The 14,282-nt window shown below is 52.6% G+C and overlaps 1 protein-coding gene across 2 annotated transcripts in view; it reads left to right on the top strand.

Annotated features, from left to right (window-relative positions):
- Nucleotides 1-11,871, top strand: part of tbkbp1 (TBK1 binding protein 1) — a 44,114-nt gene extending 32,243 nt beyond the window's left edge. For both annotated transcript variants that reach the window (XM_042343346.1, XM_042343347.1), the window contains exons 8-10: nucleotides 7,865-7,983; nucleotides 9,420-9,850; nucleotides 11,329-11,871. In XM_042343346.1, the coding sequence (XP_042199280.1) occupies nucleotides 7,865-7,983; nucleotides 9,420-9,850; nucleotides 11,329-11,457 (679 nt within the window). In that variant the 3' untranslated portion in view covers nucleotides 11,458-11,871. The remainder of the gene's footprint in view (nucleotides 1-7,864; nucleotides 7,984-9,419; nucleotides 9,851-11,328) is intronic.
- Nucleotides 11,872-14,282: the final 2,411 nt, after the last annotated feature.

Genomic DNA, 14,282 nt, shown 5'->3' with positions numbered 1-14,282 from the left:
GTTGGCAGTTTAAGCTGCGGAAAAACTGGCTTCCGAATTCAGAAGGTTTAGGAATGTTCCACGATTCAGCTACGGCTTATTCAGCTCCTGCCCGCTGAGGCTGAGACTGTGTGGAATTGCGGGGCTGTGATGTGGGGGTGAATCTTCACTCCAGCCGCAGTACCAGCCAATGTGTGAGTATCGGAGTGACTGAGATCCCCCGACACATTCAAAATGAAAGCAAAAGTAGAGTGATATGAGACACACAAACCCCACTCTCCTCCACAAATCCTCCCTCAATTTGTCACAGTATTCACTACAAAATAGAACAGACTTTCTCTTTCACATCTCTCTGTCTCTTTTTCCTCTCTCTCTCTCTCTCTGTCTATCTCTCTCTCTCTCTCTCTCTCTCTCTCTGTCTCGCGTGGTGCCTGGCTGACAATTCGCCTCCCAGAGAGAATAAAATCACTCATTTGGTTTGTGGCTGTTTGTGGGGCATTGCTGTGTGCAAATTAGCTGCTGCATTCACCTCCAAAAAGTCACTACACTTTACAATAAATCCTGTGAATCGCTTTGAGATGTCCTCCTGATGTTAACGTCTCTGGATCAAATGCAAGGATTATTATTATTAATATTAATAATAAATAAATTGATATTGATGTACAAAACAACTGACAACAAACATCCACCAGCAAAAGTGATATTGAGAAACAACATCACAATAATCTGGGACTCATAAATGCCGACAGTGATCTGTAACAAACCAGATATTATCATAAAGAACCAAATAGATTGTACATGTAGTATCATTGATGTGGCTGTTATCTCAAGTGATGTAAGAATGTAGCCATGTGCCCAATAAATACATCTGAGACAATCAGAAATAGATCGATTTCCAATTTGACGAAATGCCTCGTGAACAAAATATGAACCTCTTGCAGAAAGTGGCTGTATTAGGAAGCCCAACTATATCAAGAAAGTTAACATCCACTTGTATGTGAAGTGGCAGTATTGTCAGTCTGGCCAACACATCAACGAAACCATTTAGAAACTACCTCTACAAAGTGATTTAAACTGTAAAGACATCATAATAATCCAGGGTGATCAGGGATGGGAACTGAATATTCCCGGCTACGTGGTATATAGGAAAGATAGGCGATGTGGTAAACGAGGAGGGGGAGTGGCCCTGCTAATAAAGGATGGGATAAAAACAGTAGAGAGGAAAGATTTTAAATCTGAAAAGCAAGATGTAGAGTCAGTATGGGTAGAGATACGTAACTTCAAGGGGCAGAAAACTATAGTGGGAGTAGTTTATAGACCCCCAAACAGTGGTCAAAGTATCGCTCAAGGTATAAATCAAGAGATTAGTGGAGCATGTAGCAAAGGAAAGACACTAATTGTGGGTGATTTTAACCTGCACATAGACTGGGACAACCAAATTGGGAAAGGTAACATAGAAGAGGAGTTTATAGAATGTATTAGAGATAATTTTCTAGATCAATATGCTGAGGAGCCGACCAGGGAACAAGCCATATTAGACCTTGTTTTGTGTAATGAAACAGGGCTGATCAGCAAACTGGAACTTAAGGCTCCTCTCGGGCAAAGCGATCATAATATGATGGAATTTAGCGTTAAGTTAGAGAGGGAAGTAGTTAAGTCTGAAGCAAAAGTCTTCAATTTAAATCGAGCCAACTTTGCTGGTATGAGAGAGGATTTAGCCAGAATAAACTGGGAGACTAAACTTAAAGATTTGACGGTAGACCAGCAATGGCAGACATTCAAGGAGATAGTGCAAAATTCCCAACGAGCACATATTCCTTTGAGGAATAAGAATGCCATGGGAAAGGTGGTGCAGCCATGGCTAACTAGAGCAGTTAGGGAAAGTATCAAATCAAAAGAAAAAGCCTATAAAACAGCGAAGATGAGTAGTAAACCCGAGGATTGGGAGAACTTTAGGGAACAACAGAGGAGGACCAAAAAATTGATCAAGAGGGAGAAAATAGATTACGAGGGCAAACTAGCAAAGAACATAAAAACAGACTCCAAGAGTTTTTACAAATATATAAAGAGGAAAAGGCTAGCGAGGGTGAATGTGGGTCCATTACAGGCAGAGACCGGAGGAATTATAATAGGGGACAAAGACATGGCAGAGTCATTAAACAAGTATTTTTCTACAGTCTTCACCGTAGAAGACACTGGAAACATACCAAAAATAGAGGACCAAGAAGACAATGTTAGCGAGCAACTTAGGGAGATTAACATTAGTAAAGAGATGGTTCTAGGTAAATTGTCGGGTCTTAAAACCGATAAATCCCCTGGACCGGATGGCCTGCATCCGAGAGTTTTAAAGGAGGTGGCTACTGAGATAGTGGATGGCATGTCTATAATCTTCCAAAAGTCTGTGGATACTGGAAAAGTTCCCATTGATTGGAAGATTGCAAACGTAACTCCACTATTTAAGAAGGGTGGGAGAGAAAATAGGGAAAACTATAGACCAGTTAGTTTGACGTCAGTTGTAGGGAAAATTCTTGAGTCCTTAATAAAAGACGTAGTTATGGGATACCTGGAAGACCATAAAAAGATTAGGCAGAGTCAACATGGCTTTACAAAAGGGAAGTCATGCTTGACTAACCTTTTAGAATTTTTTGAGGATGTATCTAGCAGGTTGGATAAGGGGGAACCAGTAGATGTGGTATATTTGGATTTTAGGAAGGCATTTGACAAGGTGCCACACAAAAGGCTGTTACTCAAGATCAAGGCCCACGGGATTAATGGGAAAATATTAACATGGATAGAAGAGTGGCTATCGGGTAGAAAGCAGAGAGTAGTGATAAACGGATCATTCTCGAATTGGCAGGATGTAACTAGTGGAGTGCCACAAGGATCAGTGCTTGGGCCTCAGCTATTTACCATTTACATCAATGATCTGGACGAGGACATTGAATGTAATGTGTCTAAATTCGCGGATGATACTAAACTCGGTAGCAGAGTGAGCTCTCAGGATGATGCAAAAAGATTGCAACAAGATATAGATAGGCTCGGGGAGTGGGCAAGTAGGTGGCAGATGGAATTCAATGTTAGCAAGTGTGAAATTATTCACCTCGGTAGCAAGAATAAAAGAACAGATTATTTTCTGGAAGGGGAGAAGTTAGATAGAGTTAGTATTCAAAGGGATTTGGGTGTCCTTGTACACCAGTCCCAAAAAGTTAGTTTGCAGGTGCAGCAGCAACTAAGAAGGCGAACGGCAGTTAGCGTTCATTTCGAAAGGTTTAGAATATAAGAGTAGGGAAGTCTTGCTGCAACTGTATAGGGCTTTGGTGAGACCGCACCGAGAGTATTGTGTGCAGTTTTGGTCCTTATTTAAAAAAGGACATACTTGCCCTCGAGGGGGTGCAGCGTAGATTCACTCGGTTAGTTCCTGGGATGAGGGGACTGACCTATGAGGATAGGCTGAATAAACTAGGGCTGTATTCTCTAGAGTACAGAAGAATTAGGGGGATCTTATTGAAACTTATAAGATTCTTAAAGGGCTGATAAAGTAGACACTGAGGGTCTGTTTCCCCGGTGGGAGAATCTATAACCAGGGGTCACAGTCTTAAAATTAAGGGTCAGCCTTTAGAACAGAGTTGAGGAAACATTTCTTCACTCAGAGGGTAGTGAACTTATGGAATTCACTACCCCAGAAGGCTGTAGATGCTCAGTCCTTGAACATTTTCAAGGCTGAGACTGATAGATTCTTGAAAAATAGAGGGATTAGGGGATATGGGGATAGGGCAGGTAATCAGAGTTAGGTGAGAAGATCAGCCATGATCTTATTGAATGGCGGAGCACAGGCACGAAGGGCCGAATGGCCGACTCCTGCTCCTAATTCTTATGTTCTTATGTTCTTATACTGCAAAATTAGTGACTGTGTATTCTGTGGACGAAGCACGGCAGCCAACTGCACCCAGCAGCGTCCCAGAAAGAGTCGTGTTGTGCTGAGCTACATATCTGCTGATCTCGGAGTCTCGCTGTGTCGCTGGGTTAGTGAGAGGGTGAATCTGCCAGGATTCCTAGTCCTGACCCACCATGGGGCGTATTGGCCAGAAGAGCCCAGGATTGATAGCACAACTGCACAAATCATTTTATACATTGTATGAGGAAAGGCCTCCGATTTTGTCACAAGACTCGTAGCAATAATATTAATAATAATCCTTACATTTGATATGGCTCCTTATCACATTGTTGAGCCGTCTCCAAGCCCTGCACAGGATTTTACTGTAACGTGCAGAGATTTGGGGTTTTCTGGGTGAACTTGGCAGCAAATCTGCACACAGCGACATCGCACAAACAGCCACAGAGTGTGTGATGATAATATCTGGGGCAGTGTCAGCCAAGCCACTGGGAGAGAGAGCGAGAGAGAGAGAAATGGCTTTCTCTTTTCCGAACAGCACCGCGGGAGATCTCGACTGCCCGCCCGACCAGGGTTCTTACAGGGAGGGAGGTTTAATGTCTGATCTGGAAGACAGTGTCTCCAAGGCTCCCCCGCCCCTCAGCACCGGGTTTGATGTGAGCCTGGACTTGGGTTAAGATCAGGTCGTGGAGGAGCTGAGTGTGTGTGTGGTGGTGGGTGGGGGGGGGGGGTAGGAGATGGTTGAATCACTTGCTTTCCACAGAGCTTGACTTAAGTTTCCATAAACTTCGGTGGTGAGGTGGGGGGGGGGGGGAGACGAGCTTCTTTCATTGTAAAAATAGAACGAGTTGAGTGGGGGAGTTGTGCAGCGCTGGTGGGACTGAGTGAAAAGGAAACTTCTGCTGGTTTCACTCTTAAAACCAAACTCAATAATCTACCGCGGGGCCAGGGCTTTGATGATTGTCGAGCGGGTGGTGGTAGTGGTGGGGAGGGGGCGGGGGGGGCCACAGGGAATGTAGCTAACCACTGTGACCACAGCCAGTGACCTGACAATCCTGGTACCTGGGATTGGGAAAGAGCAGAGGTGGGGACAAGGGGGTGGGGAGAGGGGGCTGGGGAGTGGGGGGGTTGTGACAGTGATGGACGCTGTGTGTGATGGGCTCCATGTGTGACGGACGCTGTGTGTGACGGACGCTGTGTGTGACGGACGCTGTGTGTGACGGACGCTGTGTGTGACGGACGCTGTGTGTGTGACGGACGCTGTGTGTGTGACGGACGCTGTGTGTGACAGGGCTGTGTGTGACGGAGGCTGTGTGTGACGGGGGCTGTGTGTGATGGGGGCTGTGTGTGACGGGGGCTGTGTGTGACGGGGGCTGTGTATGACGGACGCTGTGTGTGACAGGGCTGTGTGTGACGGACGCTGTGTGTGACGGACGCTGTGTGTGACGGACACTGTGTGTGACGGACACTGTGTGTGACGGACGCTGTGTGTGTGACGTAGGCTGTGTGTGACGGGGGCTGTGTGTGACGGGGGCTGTGTGTGACGGGGGCTGTGTGTGATGGGGGCTGTGTGTGACGGGGGCTGTGTGTGATGGGGGCTGTGTGTGATGGGGGCTGTGTGTGACGGGGGCTGTGTGTGACGGGGGCTGTGTGTGATGGGGGCTGTATGTGATGGGGGCTGTGTGTGATGGACGCTGTGTGTGACGGGGGCTGTGTGTGACGGGGGCTGTGTGTGACGGGGGCTGTGTGTGACGGGGGCTGTGTGTGACGGGGGCTGTGTGTGACGGGGGCTGTGTGTGACGGGGGCTGTGTGTGACGGGGGCTGTGTGTGACGGGGGCTGTGTGTGACGGGGGCTGTGTGTGATGGGGGCTGTGTGTGACGGGGGCTGTGTGTGATGGGGGCTGTGTGTGACGGGGGCTGTGTGTGACGGGGGCTGTGTGTGACGGGGGCTGTGTGTGACGGGGGCTGTGTGTGACGGGGGCTGTGTGTGACGGATGCTGTGTGTGATGGGGGCTGTGTGTGACGGGGGCTGTGTGTGATGGGGGCTGTGTGTGATGGGGGCTGTGTGTGATGGGGGCTGTGTGTGACGGGGGCTGTGTGTGCCGGGGGCTGTGTGTGACGGACGCTGTGTATGACAGGACTGTGTGTGACGGGGGCTGTGTGTGACGGGGGCTGTGTGTGATGGATGCTGTGTGTGACGGACGCTGTGTGTGACGGACGCTGTGTGTGACGGACGCTGTGTGTGACGGATGCTATGTGTGTGACGTAGGCTGTGTGTGACGGGGGCTGTGTGTGACGGGGGCTGTGTGTGACGGGGGCTGCGTGTGACGGGGGCTGCGTGTGACGGGGGCTGCGTGTGACGGGGGCTGTGTGTGACGGACGCTGTGTGTGACAGGACTGTGTGTGACGGGGGCTGTGTGTGACGGACGCTGTGTGTGACGGACGCTGTGTGTGACGGGGGCTGTGTGTGACGGACGCTGTGTGTGACGGGGGCTGTGTGTGACGGGGGCTGTGTGTGAGGGCTGTGTGTGACGGACGCTGTGTGTGACTGACGCTGTGTGTGACGGGGGCTGTGTGTGACGGGGGCTGTGTGTGACGGGGGCTGTGTGTGAGGGCTGTGTGTGACGGACGCTGTGTGTGACGGGGGCTGTGTGTGACGGACACTGTGTGTGACGGACACTGTGTGTGACGGACGCTGTGTGTGTGACGTAGGCTGTGTGTGACGGGGACTGTGTGTGACGGGGGCTGTGTGTGACGGGGGCTGTGTGTGATGGGGGCTGTGTGTGACGGGGGCTGTGTGTGATGGGGGCTGTGTGTGACGGGGGCTGTGTGTGACGGGGGCTGTGTGTGATGGGGACTGTGTGTGACGGGGGCTGTGTGTGACGGGGGCTGTGTGTGATGGGGGCTGTGTGTGATGAACACTGTGTGACAGGGCTGTGTGTGACGGACGCTGTGTGTGACGGGGGCTGTGTGTGACGGGGGCTGTGTGTGACGGGGGCTGTGTGTGACGGATGCTGTGTGTGATGCGGGCTGTGTGTGACGGGGGCTGTGTGTGATGGGGGCTGTGTGTGATGGGGGCTGTGTGTGATGGGGGCTGTGTGTGACGGGGGCTGTGTGTGCCGGGGGCTGTGTGTGACGGACGCTGTGTATGACAGGACTGTGTGTGACGGGGGCTGTGTGTGACGGGGGCTGTGTGTGACGGATGCTGTGTGTGACGGACGCTGTGTGTGACGGACGCTGTGTGTGACGGACGCTGTGTGTGACGGATGCTATGTGTGTGACGTAGGCTGTGTGTGACGGGGGCTGTGTGTGACGGGGGCTGTGTGTGACGGGGGCTGTGTGTGACGGGGGCTGCGTGTGACGGGGGCTGTGTGTGACGGGGGCTGTGTGTGACGGACGCTGTGTGTGACGGGGGCTGTGTGTGACGGACGCTGTGTGTGATGGACGCTGTGTATGACAGGACTGTGTGTGACGGGGGCTGTGTGTGACGGACGCTGTGTGTGACGGGGGCTGTGTGTGAGGGCTGTGTGTGACGGACGCTGTGTGTGACGGACGCTGTGTGTGACAGGGCTGTGTGTGACGGACGCTGTGTGTGACGGGGGCTGTGTGTGACGGACACTGTGTGTGACGGGGGCTGTGTGTGACGGGGGCTGTGTGTGACGGGGGCTGTGTGTGAGGGCTGTGTGTGACGGACGCTGTGTGTGACTGACGCTGTGTGTGACTGACGCTGTGTGTGACGGGGGCTGTGTGTGACGGACGCTGTGTGTGACGGGGGCTGTGTGTGACGGGGGCTGTGTGTGACGGGGGCTGTGTGTGACGGGGGCTGTGTGTGAGGGCTGTGTGTGACGGACGCTGTGTGTGACTGACGCTGTGTGTGACGGGGGCTGTGTGTGACGGACGCTGTGTTTGACGGACGCTGTGTGTGAGGGCTGTGTGTGACGGGGGCTGTGTGTGACGGACGCTGTGTGTGACGGGCGCTGTGTGTGTTTTAGGGTGAGCCTGGCGCTGGCCTACACGGAGCTGAGCGAGGAGTTGGGGCGGTTGCAGAGCCTGACCGAGGCCCAGACTGAGATCCTGAGCCGACTGTCTGAGGAACAGGCCCCGAACCACGGTAACCAGCACAGTGTGTGTGTGTGTGTGTATGTGTGTCATTGCCTTGGGACAACCTCCCGATGGGAAAGGCGTTGTACAAGTGTAATGTGTTGTTGTTTTGTGAGTGTGTGTGTGAGTGTGTGTGTGTGAGTATGTGCGAGTGAGTGTGTGTGAGTGTGTGCGAGTGTCTGTGCTTATGTGTTTGTGTGAATATATGTGTGTGTATGTGAGTATATGTGTGTCAGTGTGAGTATATCTGTGCACGCATGTGTGTGTGTGTGTGTGTGTGTGCGTGTGCTTGTCTGAGTGCCTGTGTGTGAGTGTGTATGGAAACATAGGAACAGGACAGGGCCATTCAGCCCCTCGAGCCTGTTCCACCATGGCCGATCTGTACCTCAACTCCATGTTACCCGCCTCTCCCTTGAAACCCTGACCTAACAAACATCTATCCACCACCTCAGGCTTCAAAACGTGACTGGATTCAGTCTCCACCGCCTTTTGGTGGCGAGAATTCCAGATTTCCACTCCTCTTTGTATGAAGACAGCGCTTCCCGATTCCACCCCTGAACCGTTCGGCTCTAATTTTAAGCTGATGTTCCCTCGTTCTGGATTCCCGCACCAGAGGAAAGGGTTTCTCGGGCTCTGTCCTGTCAAATCCCTTTCTCATGTCGAGCACCTGAATCAGATCATCGCTCAACCTTCTGAACTCCAGGGAAAAAGGACCAAGTTTCTGCAACGTGGCCTCGTGGTTTCACCCTTTAAGGCCTGGTATCATTCTGGTGAATCTGCGCTGCGCCCCCTCCAGAGCCGATATATCCCCCCGTCCTGAGGTGTGGTGCCTCATCAAACACATCCATACCCATTTCCAAGTGGGGACTGACCACGGCTCTATACAGTTGAATCATCGTTTCCTGACTTTTATATTTCCAGCCCACTTGAGATAAAGGCCAACATCCCATTAGGGCTGTGCTGTGCCAGGCTGTGCTGTGCCAGGCTGTGCTGTATCCGGCTGTGCCAGGTTGTGCTGTGCCAGGCTGTGCTGTGCCAGGCTGTGCTGTATCCGGCTGTGCCAGGTTGTGCTGTGCCAGGCTGTGCTGTGCCGGGCTGTGCTATGCTTGGCTGTGCTTGGTTGTGCTCTGCTATGCCAGGCTATGCTGTGCCAGACTGTGCTGTGCCGGGCTGCTCTGTTGTGCCAGGCTGTACTGTGCCGGGCTGTCCTGGTCTGTGCTATCCTGGGCTGAGCTGCGCCGGGCTGTGCTGTTCTGTGCTGGGCTGTGCCTGTGTTGTGCTGGGCCAGGTTGGGCTGTGCTGTGCCAGGCTGTGCTGTGCCATGCTGTGCTGGGCTGTGCTGTGCCGGGCCATGCTGTGCCGGGCCGTGCTGTGCCGGGCTGTGCTGTGCCGGGCTGTGCTGTGCTGGTGGCTATGTATTGAGCGGTTGCTCTTGTTGTTCCCCAGGTGGTACCGAGCACCCAGTGTGCCGGAGGAGAGCCGAGTACGCCAGCTTTCCCCGGGACGCGGGACACCGGCTCCGCGCCAGCTTCCAGGGTCAACGCAGCTACTCGGAGATTGGCGACTGCAGTGGGTACCACCGGGTCTCGGCGCTGGGCGACTCCGATGCTCTGTACAGCGCGGCTCAGTACCTCAAGGTGCCGGGAGACGAGGACGGTGAGCGGGAAGAGGCTGGAACCCCGCAGACAGAGTACGAGAAGCACTCGTCCGAGGAGGAGGAGGAGGAGTGGATGGCGCACAGCCCACCGGGCACGCTGAGCCGGGCAATCAGGCCCACCGCCTCCTGCGTGGCTCTGCCCATCCCACACCATCCCCTGCACCGGAATAACGTCTCGTATTCTGGCTCCGAGCACGCTCAGTCCTGGCCCTCCATTAATGTAGGTCTGCGCTCAGCTCCACGACAAACATGCGCGATGCGTTATACTGATACCTGTGGCTCCTGGTGTGCGTAAGAACATCTGGGCTAATGCTCCAGTGCGCCGCTGGGGGTGGGGCGGGGAGTCCTGAAGCTCAGTGGTTAGAGCACTCGCCTCGCAAGCGAGAGGACCTTGGTTCGATTCCTGGACGGGCGAAACCTTGGGCAAGTTTCCTTACTCCACACGCCTCTAGCAGTAAGTAGGAATCTGGTTGTTAGTCGATTGGTGGATAGCTTTTCCGGGGGTGGGGGGTGGGGGGTAATAATTCCTTCAAAAGATTTTTTTAAAAATTGGTCATTTCAATCCACGACTGTTTGTAGGACACCGCTGAGCGCAATTGGCTGCCACGTTTCGCCCACAAAATATACACTTTAATTCAATTTAATTTACTTTTCACAGTATATTCTGTGCAGCGCTTTGCGAAGTCTTGGAGGCGTGATAAGACGCTATATCAAATGCAAGGATTATTATTATTTATTATTATTATTTGAGGTGTCGAATGTGAGTTTGTTAATGACGACTGTTAGTATGATTGGTGGAGTATTTCCACAGTACAACCGTGGAAAAGCAAACTAAATTAACCCGAAGAAATTGAGAATTTTCCAAAAATCCAGAGCGTGCCGAGTAAATCTCCAGGACAAAGATCAAACTGGGGGCCAGGGCAAGATGGCAAACTCAGCCTCGTCACCTCCTCCCTGAGCCCACTGCAGCCGTTCGGACACGATTCCCTGGACGCATCTGAGCCTCTCCTCTCAGGGCTTTCCCACCGAGTCCCTCAACACCGTGGGACAGAATGGAGCTTCCCTGCTCGAGAGAAACTCTCCAGTCACAACACACGTGGCTGCTGTGCGAGTGAGCTTCAGGTGGCCGTCGCTGTGTGTGTTGTGACCAAATGTCCCAATTGAGCGAGGTTCATGGTTCATCCACATTTATGTTGGCAGCTGCTTCACACCGGCGTTCCAGTCCATTCCAATAAATAGCTCTGAAATTTCCATCTGTAAGTGGGATACATGGAACGGTTTGGATCCAAACCCAACAGTACGGGATACATACTGTTGGGTTTGGATATTCTTAAACAGAACAACTTCGAGGAATGGGCGGCAGCAGTAACATAAACACGTATACAGTAAAAGAAGAAAGAGCCCCTTAAACATGGCCACACCAGGGGAAGAACGTTCTCTTCTGTCGGCTTCTCCGAAGACCTTTCCCCTACAAATTCACGCCTGCACATTACCGTGTTCCCTCCCCCACCCCCCCCTCAGAGCTCCCCGCTCTCACCGCCTGCCCCCTCCCACAAACACCCGCCAAGCTGCTTAGACCTGGCCAGTTAACAACTCTATTAGAAACCAGGAAGTAAAGCTCTCTCCCTCTCTTGTCTCCTCTCCCTCCCTTTCCTCTTCCTCTCTCTCTCCTCCCCCCCTCTCTCTCTCCTTCTCCAGCTCTGGATGGAGACTGTTGACTCAGAGACACGCAGCTGTCCGCTCTGCCAACTGGCTTTCCCGCTCAGCTACCCCGACGACGCCCTCATCAAACACATCGATACCCATTTGGAGAACAGCAAAATCTAGCCGGGTGGCAGCGAGGGAGGGGAGGGGGCGAGAGGAAGACAATCGAAAAACAGAAGAAAGGGAAGAAGAACCAGATGTGATGTCTCAGCAGAGGACGGAGTTGTTGTGTGGCTTTCAGTGAACACGAGGGTCTATGGGGCGGGCGGGCGGTCAGGATTCACTATTAATGAGCAACGTCTCAGACACTGTAAACAAAAGCCCAGTGTCTGGCTCCCAAACCAGAGAACTGAGTGTGACTGTCTGGACTGTCTGGTAGGACCTGGAGTGGAGGGGGTGGGTGTAGGCAGGAGGAAGAGGGGAGAGGGGTTGGGTTGAATAGTTGAAGATTGGAAATTTGAAGAGTCAACCATAGAAACTTCGACACGGAAGGAGAAGGGAGGCCATTCGGCTCATCGTGTCTGTGCAGCTGCCCCAAAGAGCAAGCCTCTCAGCCCCACTCACCTGCCCTTCCCTCACCCCCTGAAGAATGTTTTGACGATGATTGATGGAGATGTGGAGATCTCTGCTCGGTTACGCTCCCGAGTTGTTGGAGCAGCGCCTCACAGCCGCTGGAGTTGTCATGACGTCAGGTCATTTGTGAGAAAATGTGATAATGGAGATTTTGTCGAAAAATAAGACAAAAATGTGTGCCCTTTAGCCTGCCGTCGAATCTTTTTCCGGGGGTAATAATTTCTAGCCCCCAAAAAGATACACAGTCACTCCACTTGGCAGCCATTTCCGGTGAAACTTTAAGACATTTCACAAGATCAGTTTGGATGAAGAAGACCCCTTTGGCCAATCTGGTTTCATCCCTCCAGAACACGCACCCAACTATCTCCCCATCACAGCATCAAGACGCTTTTTAAATGAATCCCAGTGTTCTCCGCCATTCCATGAAGTTACTTGGGGGAGGGGGTGGGGGGCGGGGGTGGGGAGGGGGGAGGTGCAGGGAGGAGCTGTGCGAAAGGCAAGGGTTAGTATTGCTGTTCTGGACGTTTTCATCTGAAAGACACAAGCAACCTCAGTGAGAAAAAGAGACAACCTGCAGGTACATTACCAAGTGACCCCTTAAAATGCCAACAAATGTACCGTTAGGTATCTCCGCTGGGCTGTCTATTGCAGAGCCCACAACCCCCCCCCCCCCCCGCCGCCCCCCACCAACCCACCACCCACCCCCCGCTCCATTTGCTGTGCTTGACTTATTGTATGTACACGTAGAATAGCAAACTGCACTTTATTCACTGATACACTGTGTTTTGCTACTGGGGTGGGGTTTGGGGCTGGGGATTGGAGTTGGGGCTGGGTTGGCGCTGGTTTGGGGTTGGGATTGGGGCTGGTGTGGGGTTGGGATTGGGGCTGGTGTGGGGTTGGGATTGGGGCTGGTGTGGGGTTGGGATTGGGGCTGGTGTGGGGTTGGGATTGGGGCTGGTGTGGGGTTGGGATTGGGGCTGGGATTGGAATTGGGGCTGGTGTGGGGATGGGGTTGGGATTGGGACTGGGGTTGGGGTTGGCTTGGACTTGCTGCTTTGAATTCTTCTTTCTGGACAGTCTCTCCGGACCTGAATTCCCATCCAGCCCTGGATCCTGAGCCATGGTTTTGTCAGAATATTGAAGAATGTGTAGGATTGAGGAAGATCATCTCAATTTGAAAGTTTTTTTTTTAAGAACTATACTTGTGTGTGTTTTGGGGTGGGGGGAGTGAGGGGCCGGGGGAACGGTGTCCAGGTGGGTTTAAGAGAATCAACACTGACCTCCTCACCCACCACCTGGGTGGGTGAGGTTGGGTTAGGGTGAATCTTTCTCTCTCTCTCTTTCTCTGGCTGATCCCAGAGGGTTGGGGTGGGCTGGCGGAGCCTACAATTCTGTATTAAAGATCTCTGGAGCTCAGCAGTGACTTTACTAACGGAGCTGGTGGGAAGGGGGAGGCGTGCTGTGTGTTCGTGAAGGAAATCAGGAGCGGTAGTCAGTTGCGAGAAGCTAAGTGTGAGCAGGTTTTCTGCCTGGGGGCAACAAATGGCGTTGACATAGGAGCAGACAGTCAGGAAGGTCTGAGTCTCTGAATGCTGCTAACCAGCACGTGTGCTGATGTCAGAGCGCGAGCCTGCGCCCGGGGGGTGGGGGGGGAACGGTGGCTGTGACGCCGACACCTGCTGGGGTGTGCGCGCCTACCGCTCCCTCTCACACCTTCCACCTGCTGCACCGCCGAGTGTTCCTGTTAAGAGTTGCTGCCTTCCGTGCCCCCCCCTGCCCCCCCCCCAACCCCGGGAGGGGGAGGGGGCTGCTTTACTGTTCGCTTGATATCTCACGCTCGCACAGAAAGGTTCTTCTCTTTATATATCTATCTGTGATTGAGCTCCTCCGCCCTCGTACACTGATAAGTTTTACACCCCCGTCCACATCTCAGTGGGCAATTCATGGAATCCTAGAATCCAACAGCACAGGAGGAAGCCATTCGGCCCATCGTGTCTGTGAAGGCTCTTTGAAAGAGCTACCAACTCGTCCCACTCCCCTGCTCTTACCCCATAGCTCTGCAAATTTTTCCTTTTCAAATACCTATCCAATTCCCTCGACCATAGAGCTTTAGGGCCTTTCTCCGTCTGCCTCCCACAGGGCTGTGGACCCTCCCCCCCCACCGTGTTGTGCACTTTTATTGTCTTTCAGTCGCCTGTGACGACGGTTACAAAGACCTCACTCTGTCTTTAATGTAAAAACCTCCTTCTTTCTGCCTCCCTGGCAGCCAGAGACCCTCACAGATAGACAGCCTGTGCTGGCTCTCTATATAGCCCGAGTCTCCTGCCCCGACGTCCCCCAGCACCACCACGTATTTATATATTTGCACCTTTTGT

Source organism: Callorhinchus milii, unplaced genomic scaffold (genome assembly GCF_018977255.1).
Source record: "Callorhinchus milii isolate IMCB2004 unplaced genomic scaffold, IMCB_Cmil_1.0 Scaffold23, whole genome shotgun sequence".
Classification (NCBI taxonomy): domain Eukaryota; kingdom Metazoa; phylum Chordata; class Chondrichthyes; order Chimaeriformes; family Callorhinchidae; genus Callorhinchus; species Callorhinchus milii.
The sequence above is the reverse complement of the archived record's forward strand: the minus strand, read 5'-3'. Positions and strand labels throughout refer to the sequence as shown.